Below are 19,395 nucleotides of genomic sequence, written 5' to 3' on the forward strand. Positions count from 1 at the left end.
AAAAAACCCAAAAAAGCCATAAGGAAGAAAAAGAAAATTCCATTATCCCGTTTACATTTTTTTGTAGACTTTCTCATGTAAGGAAAACTGCCTGCCTGTCTTTCTGTGCTTCCTTCCTGTCTTTCTTACTCTTTCTTTTTGTCTGTCTTTCTTTTGATATGGACCACTAAACTCCTACTGTATTTAATTATTATTCAGTTATTCATTATTTTGAATTGTCCTCAAATTGTTCCAGATTAGATAAGAGCCTCTGACTCTTGTGTCCTTCTGAGATAACCTCATCATTCTTTGAGTGCCTTTTGTTTATGGCACACAAAGATGTTCTAGGTTCATCTTATTTTATCCTCAGACTTGTAGTAGCCTAAGAACTCAAGTGTCTTTTAGTGGAGAATGATATTTAGAAGTCAAGATCTGAGTACAAATTACTACATTGCTAGTGAGTTAATCAGTGCTCCTAGGCCCTTTCAGTGGACACTTAGAAATTTTGTTCTCTCTCTTCTTTCCTCCCCTCCCGTCTCTTTCTCTCTCACATATGTCTGTATTTTCGTGTCTAGCTACGTGTGTTGAAAACCATGAGTTTACACCAATATCTCCAAACCAGTATCACAGATTTCCTTCTGCGTTTTCCTCTTATTTGTAACCTCTAGAGTTGTAAGAAACCCAGCTCCTGTTATTCTCAATATATTTGCCAGAGTCCTGCTAAACCTGCCTTTCTCTCTCTTGGGCCCTGATTTCCCCTGGGCAGCTACCCTGCTTGGCAGCCTTTCTGGTGCTCATGGGCTCAGGGATGTTTTTGTTTCTGGTAACACCAGACGATGTACTTGGTCCTAAGACCGAACATCCGACCAACTCTTATGTCTGACTGAACCATCAGAATCACCAACTGCTATCAACAGCTGTCTTGATTAGCAATGCAGACAGAGGATGAGATGGTTGGGTGGCATCACCTGACTTGATGGACATGAGTTTGAGCAAACTCCAGGAGTTGGTGATGGACAGGGAAGCCTGGCATGCTGCAGTCCATGGGGTCACAAAGAGTCAGACATGACTGAGCAAATGAACTGAACTGTACTGATCTTGATTATATAGTGGTTCCTGGCAAGGGGCTTAGCATCTGCAAAAATATACCTGCTGTCTTTATATTGTCTACCTGTGTTTCCTAAGGACTTTGTCTAGAAAAATCCTACTCATCCTTTCCATCTTGTTTTAAACATCCTTTCCTCAGTGAAAGGCAAGGGAGGATTCCCAGATGTTCCCAGATTAGTATATATTTGCTATGTGATCCGTTCCTTTATGTTTTTCGTAGTACTTTACATATGTGTAATTATCTGCTTAATTATTTGTGATTATTTGTTTAAAGTCCATCTTTCCCATTAGACTGTAATTTCCTCAAGGGCAGGAAGAGCTTCTGTGTTTAATCCTAAATGCTTAGTACAGAGTACTTGGCATGTTAACAGTTTTCAAATATTTGTTGTTCTACTGCTTTAATCATGTATACACACACACACACACACACACACACACACACACACTTCTTCTAAACAGTGCTAAAGATGGAGAAGGTAAAGATATATCCACACTATATAAGGGACATTATGCTGGTGATAGAGCATAGACACCCCAGCCACTGTTAGCCTACTTGTTACCAAACTTTTCCTATAAGGGTTATGCATGTACATTATAGCGTTGAGATCGGATCCTCTGTGTAGCCAAAGTATGTGTGATAATGGGTCCTGTTGTAATGCATTATGTTCGGATATGCCATTTATATCAGGGTTCTTTGAAGCTGTCAACTGGGTGAGGGATTTAAAGCAACTTTGCACCCAGATTTTAAAACATCTGGATCCTTTTAACAAGTACTGTTAGGCCTTTTGAGTTCCAAATCCATTGTCTATAAAGCATTCCAGTGTTTCTTTTTATCTGAGGCACTTGTGTGAAAGACGGAGCTCTGTAATAAGGGAACTGATCATTCCCATATCCTAGGTATGGGTTCTTGTGTCTGATGCTGATGATCTCTGGGGAGAGAACCATGTGACTCTGTTCTCCCACTTTAGGGCTACCTCTCTCTCCATACCTCCCCCCACATGCTTAGAACTACCATGTATTTCCTCCATTCCTAACATCTACTATAATTTCTTTCATTCTAGTTAGTATCAGAATTAACCTATAAATATAGTGGAAAATTCTGTGTGATTCTAGCTCTGTTAGTCCATACTAATTCTCTGCTTTTTTGAAAAGTGGAAGATGTATTGCATGATAGCACTTACTGGATATTCTGTGTTCCATCTGACAAGTTCTGCTCATTTCTGACACTTGCTTGTATATTTTGTTTGTTTGTTAGTTGCTCAGTCTGACTGAGTTGCTCAGTCGTGTCTGACTCTGCCATCCCATGGACTGTGACCCACCAGGCTCCTCTGTCCATGGAATTCTCCAGGCAAGAATACAGGAGCGGGTTGCCATTTCCTTCTCCAGGGGATCTTCCCGACCCGGAGATTGAACCCACGTCTCCCACATTGCAGGCAGATTCTTTACCGTCTGAGCCACTGAAAGGTTGTTACTGAACCACGAAAGACACCGGGATTGTTGGCCTCCAGAGGAGAAGAATTCAATTCGGGGCCAGAGAAGAGGCTTGATCGCTCAGAGCTTTTGTGTAGTAAAGTTTTATTAAAGTGTAAAGTATAGATATCTTCCCTTGGAGCTCAGTCGGTAAAGAATCTACCTGCAATGCAGGAGACCTGGGTTCAGTTCCTGGGTTGGGAAGATCCCCTGGAGAAAGAAATGGCAACCCACCCCAGTATTCTTACCTGGAGAATCCCTGTGGACAGAGGAGCCTGGCAGGCTACAGTCCATGGGGTCGCAAGAGTCAGACACTACTTAGTGACTAAACTACCACCAAAGAATAAAAGAGATAGAGAAAGCTTCTGACATAGACATCAGAAGGGGGCAGAAAGAGTGCCCCCCTGCTAGTCTTTAGCTGGATCTTATATAGCTACTGCTGCTGCTGCTAAGTCACTTCAGTCATGTCCAACTCTATGCAACCCCATAGACGGCAGCCCACCAGGCTTCCCCGTCCTGGGATGCTCCAGGCAAGAACACTGGAGTGGGTTGCCATTTCCTTCTCCAGTGCATGAAAGTAAAAAGTGGAAGTGAAGTCGCTCAGGTGTGTCTGACTCTTAGCGACCCCGTGGACTGCAGCCTACCAGGCTCCTCCATCCATGGATTTTCCAGGCAAGAGTACTGGAGTGGGGTGCCATTGCCTTCTCCTACTAGCAAGCTGTTAATTATAGAAAGGAGATTTCTCAAAACTGAGAGTGGCACCAGGCCCCTCACCCACAACATGCATTTTGAGATAACATTGGCACCAGGTGAGTCATCCCAGGCCATAAAATGATTAGATTAGGAGAACAGTGTATGAGTGAAACATACAGGTTTGTCAAATAGGTTCTGAGTCTTAGGTGGAACTGACCTGAAGAAAGACAGAGTCTAGGGTAAAGACATAGTTCATTAACATACCTTAAGACAAACATTTCCATAAGAAAAACACATTGGTTAGCTCAAGGTTTGAGAAAAGTTCAGGTGGAGCCAGGTGTCGTCATGGCAACACAGAATTTTAAGAGATACTTCCTTTTAAATTTGTATAGAGAAGGGGAAAAAATCTAACACTTGTTTGTTTCCTCCTGCCAATTAAGAGAGAGATAAGAAATATCTGAGGCTTGCAGCCTGTTTCCTCCATTTGGAGACTGCTGGCCTTCCTGTCTATTACCCTCTCACCACCAGGGAACCTTGTATATTAGGTCAGTTCTAAACAGTGTAGAAACAACATACAAAGTGTGTAGACAGTGATGTGCAGGTACTGGTGAAAGTTTTGTTGTCCTGTCAAGGGAGAACTCGTTGTCTAAGCAAAAAGTGAAGTGAAGTGAAAGTCGCTCAGTCGTGTCCAACCCTTTGCGACCCCATGGACTATACAGTCCGTGGAATTCTCTAGGCCAGAATACTGGAGTGGGTAGCCTTTCCCTTCTCCAGGGGATCTTCCCAACCCAGGGATTGAACCCAGGTCTCCCACATTGCAGGCGGATTTCTTACCAGCTGAGCCACAAGGGAAGCCCCTAAACAATAAAGGATCTAGAAAATAGTCATATTTCACATTGAGACCTGGTTTAGAGGAGAGGTTTAATGTCTTCCCTGATTCTCTAGATCCTCTGGAAAGTTCAAATTTCCTAGTGAATTCTGTAGAAGGAACTGGGATATAATTTTATATAATTATAAAAACACTTGATCTGAGAAAAAATTTAATAGAAATCTGCTTATGAATTAAAAGATTTCCAATATAGAACTGGATTTATGTCCTCAATAGGACAGAAGAATAATTCTATGCCCGGATTGTCACTACACTATCTGCCAATTCATCAGACTATTTCTGTGAATTGTGAGCCAAAAGTCCCCCAAAAAGCATCTTAAATTTTGTTGTTGTTATTGTTGTTTTGTGAAATCAAAGACCCCAGTTTGCAGCCAACTTTGTGTGTGGACAGTCACCACGTGTATATACTCAGTATACAGTTATGTGAATACCCAACCAGGTAATTCCTATCACAGCATTTTTTTTACTCATGCCTGATCTTTCCTCATCTGTTCGTCCTCTCACTAGAATGTCAGCTCCACGGTGACTTCTTCTGCCATGTTGGACACAGTTTCCACTGTCTGGTAGCTAGTAGATCCTTAGCTGAATAAGTGAATGTATTTATGAATATATTTACTTTTTTTCGGTTAGAAATTCTTCTCCTTGTAATAGCAATAGTTAACTCCCTGATAATATCTCCTGAACTCCTAGTATTATATCACAAGGTGGAATACCAGTTACTGGTAACACAGCATAGAAGAGTGGCAGGGGCGTTGAGCTTTTAACATTTTCAAAAAGCAAAAAAGTGTTTGTTGGCAGGGAGACAAACAGCACTGGAAAGCACACTACTAATCTTACCTTCCCAAGTCAGCAGAGGCAAAGATAAGGAGGTTTGTTGGTGACGACTAAGAAAACATGCTGATCCTTGAGATAGCTGAAGCTCCTAAACATCAGAGAAAGGCCTGGCTTAGAAGGATGTGTTTACTAGTCATCAATGCATAAGTAGTCTGTGAACCTATGAGTACAAGAGTGTAGGCAGTGATAGAAATTACGTTATAGTGCTTTTTATTATAGAAAACAGTGACTCGCTTCAAGTGACTCAATATTTACTGCAAGGATTCATAGGTTTCTCAGAAATACAAGGACAGATACTGTTCTCAGCCCTCAGAGTATCAGAGGCAGGAAGATATCAGGCATCAAGACTTCATCTTGCTCTTTCTGTCTACCTTGCCAGGGCTGCATCGTATCATGGATCCTGCCTTTCATCCCAAAGACTGCTTCACCCCTTTCTCTTCTTTCGTGTTTGTGTGTGTGTGCTGAAATACATATAACATAAAATTTACCCTTGTAACCATTTTGAAGTCTACAATTCAGTGGCATTTAGTACATTCACAATATTATGCAACTGTCACCAGTATCAAATTACAGAACAGTGTTCATCACCCCCAATCCAATTTATTTTTTTCCTTTTGTTGCTCATGTTTTTGGTCATTCCTAAGAATCCATGACCAGATCAATAGACTTATCTTTATGTTTTCTTCCAAGAGTTTTATAGTTTCTTATATTGTCACAGATCTACTTTAAGTTAGTTTTTCTGTATGGTATTAGTATTAGTAGGGATCCAGCTTCATTATTTGCATGTGAATATCCAGTCATCCCAGCAGTGCTTGTTGAAGAGACACCTTCTTTCTTCTATTGAGTGCTCTTAGCACCCTAGTCAAAAATCAGTTAACCATAAATGTTGGGTTTATTTCTGGCCTCCCAATTCTATTCCATTTTTAATACATGTCTATCCTTAGATTTGCCAGTACCACTCTGTTTTAATTACTATAGCTCTGTGGTAAGTTTTGAAATTGGTATGTGTGTGAGTCCTTTAAGTTTTTCTTTTTTGAAATTGTTTTGACTATTTGGGCCCCCTTTGCAATCTCATATAAATTTGACAATCAGCTTTTCCATTTCTGCTGAAATTTTATAGGTATTTTATTGAGTCTGTAGATAGCTTCCATCTAGGTTATCAAATTTGTTGGCATAGGACTTGTCTAAAATAGAGCCTCCAGCATTTCACAAAAGGTAGTTCAGATCTTCCTGCCCCAGCACTGTTCAAGCAGCATTCTCCACTCTGAGTTTCTGCTCAGATAAGCCATGACTCCCTGTATCCATCTGTTTGTCTCTCTGGTTTTGGAGACAACATCTTGCCCTGTGCTCTTCCCTTTCTTAAGGATCCAAGAGAGTTGTTGATTCTTCCGTCTGTTTAGCTTTTTACGTTTATAATAGAGTGGTAATTGCCAAGCTCTTACATGTAGAACTGAAAACCAAAAGTCCCCCCTTTTTTCTAACTTTTTTAAAGTATAAAAAACATAAAATTTACCATCATAACCATTTTTAAGAATACATTTATATAGGATTACACTATATTCACATCATTGTGAAACTAATCTCTGGAATGTTTTTATCTTGCAAAACTGAAACTTTGTACCCATTAAGCAAGAACTACCCTTTCTTCCTTCCCTGATCCTGGTAACCACCATTCTATCTGTTAATTTGACTATTCTACTTGCTGGATTTAAGTGGAATCATAGCATTTGGAAGAAAAGCTATGATCAACCTAGACACCATATTAAAAAGCAGAGACATTACTTTGCCAACCAAGGTCCATCTAGTCAAAGCCATGGTTTTCCAGTAGTCATGTATGGATGTGAGAGTTGGACCATAAAGAAAGCTGAGCGCCAAAGAATTGATGCTTTTGAACTGTGGTGTTGGAGAGGAACGGGCTTCCCTGATAGCTCGGTTGGTAAAGAATCTGCCTGTAATGTGGGAGACCTGGGTTCGATCCCTGGATTGGGAAGATCCCCTGGAGAAGGGAAAGGCTACCCACTCCAGTATTCTGGCCTAGGAATTCCATACAGTTCATGGGGTTCCAAAGAGTCGGATGCAACTTTCACTTTCACTCCATGTTTTTCACTTGGAGAAGACTCTTGAGAGTCCCTTGGTCTGCAAGGAGATCAAACCAGTCAATCCTAAAGGAAATCAGTCCTTAATATTCATTGCAAGGACTGAGGCTGATGCTGAAGCTCCAATACTTTGGCCACCTAATGCGAAGAACTGACTCATTGGAAAAGACCCTGACACTGGGAAGATTGAAGGCAGGAGGAGAAAGGGATGACAGAGAATAAGATAGTTGGATGGCATCATCGACTCCTTTGACATGAGTTTAAGCAAGCTCCGGGAGTTGGTGATGGACAGGGAAGCCTGGCGTGCTACAGTCCACAGGGTCACAAAGACTCGGACATGACTGAGCAACTGAACTGATATAGCGTTTGTCTTATTTGCGACTGGTTTATCTCACTTAGCATAGTGTCCTCAAAGTTGAGGACACATTGTAGCATATAACAGCATTTCTTTTCTTTTTAAAGTTGAATACTATTCCACTTTATGTATATATCACATTTTGTTTATACACTTATCCATCAATGGACATTTGGGTTGCTCTTGGCTATTGTCAATAGTACGAATATAAGCATACAAATGTCTCTTTGAAACTCTTTCAATTTTGAAAGTGGGATTGCTAGGTTATAAGGTAGGTCTATTTTTAATTTTCTGAGAAGTCATCTTACTGTTTTCCATCATGGTTCTTCTGTTTTATAATCCCACCAAAAGCGTATAAGGGTTCTAGTTCCCTCACATTCTTGCCAACACTTGTTATTTTTTTCTTTTCACTCTTTTTTTCTTTTTCAAATAGTAGCCAATCTAATATTTATAAGCTGATATCTTATTGTGGTTTCGGTTTGCATTTTTTGTTGATTAGTAATGTTGAGCATCTTTTCATATCTCTTTTGGCTATTTGTGTACCATCTTTGGGAAAATGTCTATTCAAACTCTGTCCATTTTTATATGTTTCTCTTTTTCCCTATGCTTCTCATTTCTTCACTTGTTTGATCTTTTGTTGATTCTGTTTCTGGTTCTGCTTCTCCCTGTTTTTCAACTTCTACTAATTGTTCTACGTTTCTTGCTGATTCTGCATACACCACCCATTTTTCTAGGCTCCTTTTGTAACTGGCTTTCCCTTGCTGACTCTGCCCCACATCTATTTCTCCCTTTTTCAGGGTCTGCTGATTCTGCTGCTTTTTCTACCTTAGCTTCTCCTTTTCCCATGCTTTTCCTTTTTGCAGCTGGTTTTCTTTTTGTTGACTCTGTCTCCCCTTCTGTTTCCCCTCTTATCATAGTCTGCTGATTCTGCTGCTTGTTCAGCCTCTGCTTCTCCTTTCTCCTGCACTTCTCGTTTCCCCATGCTTCTCCTTTGGGCAGCTGTTTCTCTTTCTGCTGACTCTGTCCCCTCTTCTGCTTTCCCACTTTTCATGGTCTGCTGATTCTGCTGCTTGTTCTGCCTCTGCTTCTCCTTTTGCCTTTGCTTCTCCTTTTCCCATGCTTCTCCTTTCGGCAGCTGTTTCTCTTTCTGTGGCTCTATCCCCACTTCTTCTTTCCCACTTTTCATGATCTACGGATTCTGCTGCTTGTTCAGCCTCTGCTTCTCCTTTCTCCTGCACTTCTCCTTTTCCCATGCTTCTCCTTTCAGCAGCTGTTTCTCTTTCTGCTGACTCTGTCCCCACTTCTGCTTTCCTACTTTTCATGGTCTACTGATTCTATGCTTGTTCTGCCTCTGCTTCTCCTTTCTCTGGTGCTTCTCCTTTCTCTGGTGCTTCTCCTTTTCCCATGCTTCTCCTTTTGGCAACTGTATCTCTTTCTGTGGCTCTATCCCCACTTCTGCTTTCCCACTTTTCATGGTCTGCTGATTCTGCTGCTTATTCTGCCTCTGCTTCTCCTTTCTCTGGTGCTTCTCCTTTTCCCATGCTTCTCCTTTTGGCAACTGTTTCTCTTTTTGCTGACTGTGTCCCCACTTCTGCTTTCCTACTTTTCATGGTCTACTGATTCTATGCTTGTTCTGCCTCTGCTTCTCCTTTCTCTGGTGCTTCTCCTTTCTCTGGTGCTTCTCCTTTTCCCATGCTTCTCCTTTTGGCAACTGTATCTCTTTCTGTGGCTCTATCCCCACTTCTGCTTTCCCACTTTTCATGGTCTGCTGATTCTGCTGCTTATTCTGCCTCTGCTTCTCCTTTCTCTGGTGCTTCTCCTTTTCCCATGCTTCTCCTTTTGGCAACTGTTTCTCTTTTTGCTGACTGTGTCCCCACTTCTGCTTTCCCACTTTTCATGATATACTGATTCTGCTGCTTGTTCTGCTTCTGCTGCTTTCTCCTTTCCCATGTTTCTCCTTTCGGCACCTGTTTCTCTTTTTGCTGACTCTGTGCCCACTCTGCTTTCCCACTTTTCAGAGTCTGCTGATTTTGCTGCTCTCCTGCCTCTGCTTCTCCTCTCTCTTGTACTTTTCCTTTTCCCACACTGCTTTCTGTAGCAGTTTTCCTCTTGCTCACCCGGCCCTCATCTTGGCTTTCCCCTATTTTGGTGTCTGCTGCTTTGTCTTCTGACTCCACCCCTGCTTTTTTTCCCCCCTTTTGTTAATTCTGCTTCTCTTTCTGCTAATGCTCATTTGCCTTCTGCTGCCTATATTGATCCTGCTGCTGCTTTTACTTCTCCTTCTTGGTCTCCTAGTTTTTCATACATCATTTCTGACCTCCTTGTAACTTCACTTCTTCATGATCCTCACTGGCTACTCCAACCTTGGCTTTACCTTATGGCTCCACTCAAAACTGCTAGAGCATCTGATTTTTTCAATTTCAAATTACCTCCCACCTGAAAAAAAAATTTTTTTTTTTAAGAATTTATCACTAAAGTCATGGTGCTGTGTCTTAGATAGCTGGTTAAAGTATGGATTAGCTATTTTGTGTGTTCACCTGCCGTCAGCCACGGCACAAGCTGAGGAGAAGCAGCAGCAAGGAGTGCATGGGACAGAGTGTAACCATTTAGAGCCACAGGGACCAAAGTGACCCTTATCCTGAGAAGGGGATAGACCTGAGTGGCAGTAATTATCTCCTCTTCTGGAAGTAGATTAAGGAATGAGTGAGCGATAAGGCAGTAACATATAGTAAGTTACTCTTTTTAGGAAATTCAATGAAAAGATATGCGAGAGCATGGAAGAGAGTTAATTAGCAATGTGGAACATTCCTATCCAGACAAGAAGGAAAGACTGAAAACAAATAAGAGAAAGGAGAATAGAGGGAGCAAAGTTTGTAGCAAGTAGGATTGACTTTAAGGGCACAGAATTGAAAGCCTGAACACAGCTGAAGCTGTGATACCAAATCCTTTGAAATGAGTAGAAAGGAGGGCAAGTGGCATCTTTCACTTTCATGATGCTATTGAGGTGTTTTATTATTTTTTTCCTTTCTGTTGCAGGCCCTGAATCTGTGCCCCCTTCCCTTCTCAAAGTTGTGATGAAACCCATAGCAACTGTTGGAGAAAACCACCAGTATCCTCCTGTGAACTGGGCTGCTCTCCTCTCTCCACTTATGAGGCTAAACTTTGGTAAATATCATGTGTTTTTTGGTCTTCAGACTCTGCTTTTAGGTTGTGACCTGAATAGAAAATGAGATTTTTGGGGTCACAATTGATAGTGACTGAATGGACCTCTGGGAATGTAAGGTTTGCCTTCTTGGGTGGGACAGCTGGGTTACTTCATTGAGTCACTTTTTAAATAGCTGAGGAGGACATTTGAAGACATACCAGATGCACTCATCAAAACAGTACTTGACTGAGATGTGCATGTTGCTGGGTGTGCAGTGTAGAGCACAGAAAGCCTGATTTGATGGTTATCAGGCTGCACTTCCAGAACTCCAGGTTTCAACGAAATGCCCTATGGGATGCTATATTAGTTTTCTGTTGCTGCCGTAACAAATTACCACAGACTTAGTGGCCTGAAACTATACAGATTTATTATCTTATAGTTCTGTAAGTCAGAAATCCAACATAGTTCTCACTTCACTAAGATCAGGGTATCAGCAGAACAACATTCCTTCCATTGTTGCCCAGGGGAGTGATGTGGCTTGAATGTTTGTGTTCCCTGAAAATGCATATGTTGAGATCCTAACCCTCAGTGTGATGGTATTAGGGAGTGGGTCCTTCAAGGGCAATTAGGTCATGAGGAACCCTCATGAATGGAATTAGTGTCCTTCTAAAAGAGGTCCACAGTCCACCTCGACCCCTTTGGGGGCCCAGGCAGAGCCCAAATCTCCACCAGCGCCGCTGCCATTGTCTGTGCCACATTCCTAGCTTGGTGAAGGACAGGCCTCATGCTGGGACCCCCATCGACTTCTGAGGTACCAAGATGGTGGGGGAACTCCATTACAGGGAATTCAGGGTGCCCCTGGGGCCCGGCTTGCACGCTTATCCGGACGAGCTGATCCGCCAGCGAGTGGGCCATGATGGGCATCCTGAGTACCAGATCCTCTGGCTCATCCTCCGGCGTGGGGATGATGGGGAAGGGGGCTCCAACCACGTGGACTGCAAGGCTGAGCACATCCTGCTATGGATGTCCAATGATGAAATTTATGCCAACTGCCACAAGATGCTGGGTGAGGATGGCCAGGTCATCGGGCCCTCCCAGGAGACAGCAGGGGAGGCTGGAGCACTGGACAAATCCGTGCTGGGGGAGATGGAAACCGACATGAAGTCTCTGATTCAGAGGGCACTTCGGCAGCTGGAGGAATGTGTGGGCACCATTCCTCCCGCTCCTCTGCTCCACACTGTCCACATGCTCAGTGCCTGTGCCAGCATTGAGCCCCTCACCGGGGTCTTCAAAGACCCAAAGGTCCTGGACTTGCTCATGCACATGCTTAGCAGTCCCGATTATCGATTCGCTGGAGCGCGGGCTGGATGATTCAAACCCTGGCCTCCCATGATGCTAGGACCTGGAACCAGATCCTTTTCTCACTAAGCCAGCAAGAGGCCATTGAGAAACGCCTGGATTTTGACAGCTGCTGTGCTGTGCTGGCACTGTTTGCACAGGCCATGCTCTCTGAACACCCGTTGTCTTTTGAGAGCATTCAGCTGCCACAGGTCCCAGGAAGGCTGCTCTTCTCCCTGGTGAAGCGCTATTTGCATGTCACCTTCCTCCTGGATCAGTTGAATGACACTGCTGCAGAACCAGGAGCCCCACACTCCACTCCTGAGGAGCTGAGTGGGGAGAGGGGTCGCCTGGAGCTGGAGTTCAGCAAGGCTGTGGGCCCGCTGATCTCAGAGCTGGTGCAGGCCATGCGCTGGGACCAGGCCTGGAGCAGACAGGGGTCCTCAGGATAGCCCTCAGGTTCCATCTTCCAGCCCCAGCTGGTGGATGAGGGCCCAGGGCTCCCATCTGCCCAGGCCTTGCCTTCCTGCAGGTCAAGGAGGTTTCGACCTCGCTCTGAGTTCGCAAGTGGCAATACCTATGCCTTGTACATGCGGGATGCACTGCAGCCGGGCATGCGAGTGTGGATGCTGGATGACTATGAGATCAGCGTGGGCAACGAGGGCAAATTCCGGCAGAGCAACAATGGCATGCCCCCGTGCAGGTGCTGTTGGAGTCAACAGGCCGCACCTGTTGGGTGTACTGGCACATGCTGGAGATTCTGGGCTTTGAGGAAGACATTGAGAACATGGTTGAGGCTGCTTATGAGTACCAGGGGGCAGTGGTCAGTGCAGCCATGGGTACAGCCCTGCCGTACTGGCACTGGAAGCCCATGACCGAGCTCTATGCTGTGCCCTATGTGTGGCCTGCGGACGAGGACACTGAGGAGAGTGAACACCTGACCCAGGCCGAGTGGTGGGAGCTCCTCTTCTTCATCAAGAAGCTGGACAGCCCCAACCATCAGGAGGTTCTCCAGATCCTTCAGGAGAACCTGGACAGGGAGGTTCTGGATGACGAGATCCTGGCTGAACTGGCTATGCCCACGGAGGTGGCCCAAGACCTGCTGCTGGCTCTGCCACAGCGACTTGACAACAGAGCCCTCAGGGATGTGCTCAACTGCCGCGTCTACAGGAAGTACAGCCCGAGGCCCTGGCAGGGCAGCCGGCCCACCCGTCCCTACTGGAAGCCCGGGCCCAGCCTCAGGAATCAGCTGACGCAGCCAGAGTGGAAGCAAAAGAAGCCCCAACTCAGGGCTCCAACACACCGCTGCAGCATCTGGCAGAGGGTTTCGGTCCAGCTGGGAAAATCTTCCTGGATCTGGAGGGAGCGTTCCGCTCAGAGGGGGCCCTGGCAGGGAGAGGCCAAGCCCCTCCTCCTGCAACTGCAGCGGCAGCCCCAGCCCTTCCTCATGCTCATGCGGAGCCTCAACACTCCTGCTGCCAACAAGCCCCTGCACCTGGCTGTTCTGAGAATCCTGATGCAGCTGGTGGATTTCCCTGAGGCACTACTGCTCCCCTGGCATGAAGCTATGGACACCTGCATGGCCTGCCTGCGGTCCCCAAACACTGACCGAGAGGTGCTCCAGGAGCTGATCCTCTTCCTGCACCGCCTGGCCTCCGTAAGCAGGGACTATGCTGTGGTGCTCAATCAGCTGGGAGCCTGGGATGCCATCTCCAAGGCCCTGGAAAAGCACCTGGGAGAGCTGGAGCTGGCTCAGGAGCTGCGGGACATGGTGTTCAAGTGTGAGAAGCATGCCCACCTCTACCGGAAGCTCACCACCAACATCCTGGGAGGCTGTATCCAGATGGTGCTGTGCCAGATCGAAGACCACAGACGAACCCACCGCCCCATCAACATCCCCTTCTTCAATGTGTTCCTCAGATACCTGTGCCAGGGCTCTAGCATGGAGGTGGAGGAGGACAAGTGCTGGGAGAAGGTGGAGGTGTTGTCCAACCTGCACTGGGCCAGCAAGCTGACGGACCGCAACCCCAAGACCTACTGGGAGTCCAGCGGCAGTGCCGGCTCCCACCACATCACCCTGCACATGCAGCAGGGCACCCTCATCAGGCAGCTGGCTCTGCTGGTGGCTAGCGAGGACTTGAGCTACATGCCGGCCAGGGTGGTGGTGTTCGGGGGCGACAGCACCACCTCCCTTAACACGGAACTCAACTCGGTGAACGTGATGCCCTCCGCCAGCCGGGTGGTCCTCCTGGAGAACCTGAGCCGCGTCTGGCCCATCATCCAGATCCGCATAAAGCGCTGCCAACAGGGCGGCATTGACACGTGCATTCGGGGGTTGGAGGTCCTGGGCCCCAAGCCCACGTTCTGGCCTGTGTTCTGGGAGCAGCTGTGCCGCCACACGCGCCTCTTCTACATGGTCCGGGCGCAGGCTTGGAGCCAGGACATCGCGGAGGACCACAGGGGACTCTTGTACCTGAGCTCCAGACTCAACGGGGCCCTACGCCACGAGAAGAACTTTGCTAGTCGCTTCCTCCCTGATGAAGAGGCCGTCCAGGCGCTGGGCAAGACCTACTGGGAGGCCTTGGTCAGCCCCCTGGTGCAGAACATCACCTGCCCTGATGAAGAAGGCATCAGCCCCCTGGGCTGGCTGTTGGACCAGTACCTGGAGTGTCAGGAGGCTGCCCACAACCCGCAGAGCCACACGGCAGTGTTCTCCTCCCGGGTGTGCCACATCACCCACCTGCTAGTGCACGTGGAGCCCTGTGAAGCACCCCACGTGGTGGCGGCCTCGCCTCGGCCCAAGGGCAGAAACAGAAGCCACGACTGGAGCTCCCTGGCCACCCGGGGGCTTCCCAGCAGCATCATGAGAAACCTGACGCACTGCTGGCGGGCGGTGGTGGAGGAGCAGGTGCACAGCTTTCTGACCTCATGCTGGCAGGAGGATGACTTTGTGCCCCACTACTGCGAACACTTCGGTAATCTGCAGAAGGCGAGCTCTGAGCTGTTTGGGCCACGGGCAGCCTTTTTGCTGGCGCTGCAGAATGGCTGTGCCGGTGCCCTGCTGAAGCTGCCTTTCCTCAGAGCTGGCCACGTGAGCAAGCAGTTTGCCCAACACATCGACCAGCGGATCCAGGGCAGCTGGATCGGTGGGGCATGGGGAATGGAGATGCTGGCCCAACTGCAGCTATGCCTGGAAACCATCCTCATCTTCTCTGGTCTGGAGATAGCCACTACTTTCAAGCATTACTACCAGCACTACATGGCAGACCGTCTCCTGGGTGTGGGCTTGAGCTGGCAGGAGGGGGCCGTGCTGGAGCAGATCGGCCCCTGCTTCCCCAACCGCCTCCCCCAGCAGATGTTGCAGAGCCTGAGCACCTCAGAGGAGCTGCAGCACCAGCTCCACGTATACCAGCTCCAGCGGCTTGATCAGGAACTCCTGAAGCTGGAGGACACAAAGAAGAAGATACAGGTGAGCCGTGACGCCAGTGGCAGGGGCCATGAGAGAGGGACTGGGGAGGAAGCTGAGCTGGAAGCTGCGGCCTTGGCAGCAGCAGCAACAGCCAGCGTGGCGGGGAGGAGGAGTAGGAGAGGATCTCTACTATGAAGGGGCGATGCCAGAAGTGTCTGTGCTCGTCCTGTCACCACGCTGCTGGCCCACCGCCTCCATCTGCCACACGCTCAACCCCAGAACCTGCCTGCCTGCCTACCTGAGGGGCACCTTGAACTGATACTCCAACTTCTACAACAAGTGTCAGAGCTGCCCTGCCCTGGAGCGGCCCGCAAAGGCGACTGCAGTGGACGTGGCTGGGCCGGGCAGAGCTGCAGTTTGGGGACCAGATGCTGCATGTGTCCACCGTGCAGATGTGGCTGCTGCTGCATTTCAACAAGCTGAAGGCAGTCTTTGTGGAGAGTCTGCTGGCCCTCTCGGGGCTCCCTCCAGACATGCTGAATCAGGCAATTGGGCCTCTGACTTCCTCAAGGGGCCCCCTGGACCTTGATGAGACAAAGGACACCCCAGCAGGGTTGCTCAAGATTCGAGACGGCAGCGAGGAACCCAGGCCTCGGAGGGGCAACGTGTGGCTCATCCCAGCTCAGACATACCTGAAAGCTGAGGACGAAGAGGGCCGGAACTTGGAGAAGAGACGGAACCTTCTCAACTGCCTCATCGTCCGAATCCTCAAAGCCCATGGGGACGAGGGGCTGCATGTCAGCCAGCTTGTCTGCCTGGTGCTGCAGAAGGGCCCATGTCCTCCCAGGGGCCTGGTCAGCAGCCTTGGCAGGGGATCCACCTGCAGCAGTGCTGACGTTCTCTCCTGCATCCTGTACCTGCAGGGCAAGGGCACGGTGAGACGCCAGGACGACCGGCCCCAGATGCTGTCTTATGCGGTTCCCATGACTGTCATGGAGCCTCACACTGAGTCCCTGAACCCAGGCTCCTTGGGCCCCAACCCACCCCTCACCTTCCACACCCTGCAGATCCATTCCCGGGCCGTGCCCTACGCCTCCTGCCCAAGCACCCAGAGCTTCTCTACCTTCCGCTAGCCCTGGAGACAGGGTCAGGGCTAGGTAGGGCCGGGGCTTTCCACAGAATAAAATGCAGGAGTTTAATTACTTGGCCTGTGTGGTAACTGCCAGGGATCTGCCAAGGGTGGGGACTTTCCTGGCTGAAAGGAGACAGGAGCCCTCAGCTCCGAGGCTGAATCATGCCATGGCAGGGTCCTTTGGGTAAGGATGGCAGGCTATGTGGGACTGAGCACCCTCCTCTCTGCTAGGGGAATTAAGTGGACTCCAGGGGTGGGCCTTCTTGGAGGGTATGTGGTCAGACGAGCTTTCACCTGGCAGGCTAGAGAGTCAAGCCCATCTTGCCACAAGCTGGATGGCTTGCAACTTCAGCAGATCATCAAGCAGGGATCTATTTTCCTTGTTTGTGGAATTGATTGGACACTGTGCCCTCCGGAGCTAAGGCTGACAGGGAAGGTGAGATAAAGGACCCTTGTGGCCACTGCAGGCCCCCAGGACCTTAACGTGTTCCACCTGGAAGCTCTAGGATCTGGGTTAGAAGGAACTGCAGCTCCCATCGCTCCTCCTTGCCCCTGTGCACTCCCGCACACCAGTAGCCTTCCCTGCCCTCGGGACTTTCCATCTCTGCAGGGCAAACATTCCCAGGCTGTGACTTTTGCTTCCCTGATCCTTATAGTCCTAGAGCTAGTTTGCACACCAAGGAGCACATAATGATCCCGTTTATAGTCATGTCCCCCAGCCAACCAGTCTAGAGACAGAATGTGGTTTAGTGGTTGCCTGTAGTTGGGGGGATTTGGAAAAACTTAGGAGTAGCTGCTACAAGGTGTGCCATTTCTTTTGGGGGTGTTGAAAATGTTAAAAATTGTGGTGATGGTCAATTCTGTTAATATATTAAAAATCACTGAACTGTTAACACTTTAAATGGGTAAAGTATATGCTATGCGAATTGTATCTCAACAAAGCTGTTAATAAAAACCAAAACCAACCAGAAAAATAAATAAAAGAGGTCCACAAAACTCCTCAGTCCACACTGTGAAGACACAGAAAGAAGCCAGCAGACTGCAACTCAGAAAAGGGCTCTCACCAGACACCCAACCATGCTGACACCCTGATCTTGGACTTCCAGCCACCAGGACTGTGAGAAATAAGTCTCTGTTGTTTACAGACCACCCAGTCTGGAGTGTTTTGTTATAGCAGTCCAAGCAGATTGAAATGGGAAGAATCCATTCCCCTCCCTTTCCCAGCTTCTAGAGGATGCCCAGTCCGTGGCTTGTGGCTCCCTTTCTTGGTCTTCAGCGCAAGCAGCAGAGGGCTAAAGAATACTCACGCTGTCATCTTTCCGATTCTCTGAAGGCAGAACAGGTCTTCCATGTGTAAGGATTCATGTGATTAATGGGTCTATTTGAATAATCCAGGATAATCTCCCCATCTCAAGGTCTTTAACCTTAATCACATCTGCAAAGTTCCTTTGCCAAGCAAGGGAACATATTCACAAATTCCAGAGGTTAGATGTAGACAGATTATTCTGTTTATCCCGGCTACTTTGTGGTGAGAGGTAAAGGGAATGCACACCTCTGTTTGTCCAAAGCAAATTCTGTGATGGAGCTAGCATATTAGCATATGGAAATTTAGCTTCATATATCAATATTTGCACCCCCAACTCCAAAAAAGAGGGAGCGAGAACAACTTTAACAGTGCTATAAGTTATGGATTATATATATGTTTATTTGCATGAGTGCTCTATTATTTACAGTAGGTGCTTACTTACATATGATATACAAAAAGATTTGTATACTATATGTGCAATTTACAGGATAATCAAAGATGATTTTAACTAAACACAGTTTTTCATTTGAATGCTTTCATTTGAACCTAATCCTATGTAAGATATGGTGTCACCATACTATATATCCACAGATTTCATTTGAAAACTATGTTCCCCTGCCCCTCCCCACTTTTATGTGCTATGTTGAAGATGTTGGTATTTTAGTAGAAAGAAGAAAAGGCCTGGTTAGTGTTGAGGTCCTTTAATGGACTGGAACCTGGTGGTCCGGAGTCAATGATAAGAAAGTAAAGGAGAGAAAGAGGCTGATATTCCTTGGTTTACACAGAAAGCCAATAAAGCCCCTTCATGGGGCTTGCTCTGTTCATGAAGGCCTCAGGCGCCCTCTCAATGGAGTGAAGGCGCAGAGTGCCTTCTTGAGAGGGTCTTAGAAGCCCAGGCAGGAAAGTGAACTCAGAGAGCCTCTGCGCTCCAGGGGACCAGCCTAAAAAAGAGAGGGGGAGAGAGAGAGAGAGAGAGAAAGAAAGAAAGAAAGACACGGGGACCAGAGCTCTGATGGAGCAAAGGTGTTTTATTCAACATTGTGTAGATATTTATACTAAAAGATAGCTATTTTCAGCTGAGATAAAATCAAAACTTACAAGTTATCAAGAAAACATGAGGTCATCCATATGAAAGAGAGAGTTGTAAATAACCACTTTTACCATATGGTTCATAAAAAGGAATAGGGTACTTATCACTGTATAGAAAAACTAACAAAGGAAATGCCTGGATTCCTCAGTCCCTGGAGAGGCTTGCCTCTCCTCTTAATTCCTGAATATTCAGGAATTAATAAGGAACAGAGAATTCCTGACAGATGCAAAACAGCACACAGGAAGCCTCCTGTTAAATGCTTCCTGACAGGTTAGGAAGATGTATCTGCTGATGGGGATCAGGCTTAAAAAAGACTGGATCATTAGAGAATGTGACCTCTTTAAATCCTTCCAGATCTGGATTTGTCTATGTGCTGATTCCAAGGTGGAGAGGAGAAAAAAAACAGAAATGAGATTTTTAGCTAGAATTTTCTCAAATTTTTAATAGTATTTGAGTCTTTAGGTTTGTCTGGACATTGTAAGAGAAATTTGCCAAGCTAGTTCAAGATTCTTACCAGTTCCAAGACTTAGGCCTCTAATCCAGTAGATACAT

The 19,395-nt window shown here is 47.0% G+C and overlaps 2 protein-coding genes across 4 annotated transcripts in view; both read left to right on the forward strand.

Annotated features, from left to right (window-relative positions):
- Nucleotides 1-19,395, forward strand: part of FOCAD (focadhesin) — a 295,859-nt gene that overhangs the window by 258,572 nt on the left and 17,892 nt on the right. For all 3 annotated transcript variants that reach the window (XM_010857081.1, XM_010857080.1, XM_010857079.1), the window contains one exon: nt 10,460-10,588. In XM_010857081.1, the coding sequence (XP_010855383.1) occupies nt 10,460-10,588 (129 nt within the window). The remainder of the gene's footprint in view (nt 1-10,459; nt 10,589-19,395) is intronic.
- Nucleotides 10,595-16,517, forward strand: LOC105000958 (cullin-7-like). The gene is given in 7 exon segments (XM_010857078.1): nt 10,595-11,910; nt 11,913-12,602; nt 12,605-13,081; nt 13,084-13,292; nt 13,294-15,488; nt 15,490-15,678; nt 15,680-16,517. Coding segments are annotated over 7 exon segments (5,052 nt in total). The 5' UTR covers nt 10,595-11,387; the 3' UTR covers nt 16,449-16,517.

Source organism: Bison bison, unplaced genomic scaffold (assembly GCF_000754665.1).
Source record: "Bison bison bison isolate TAMUID 2011002044 unplaced genomic scaffold, Bison_UMD1.0 scf7180017864376, whole genome shotgun sequence".
In the NCBI taxonomy this organism is placed as follows: Eukaryota; Metazoa; Chordata; class Mammalia; order Artiodactyla; family Bovidae; genus Bison; species Bison bison.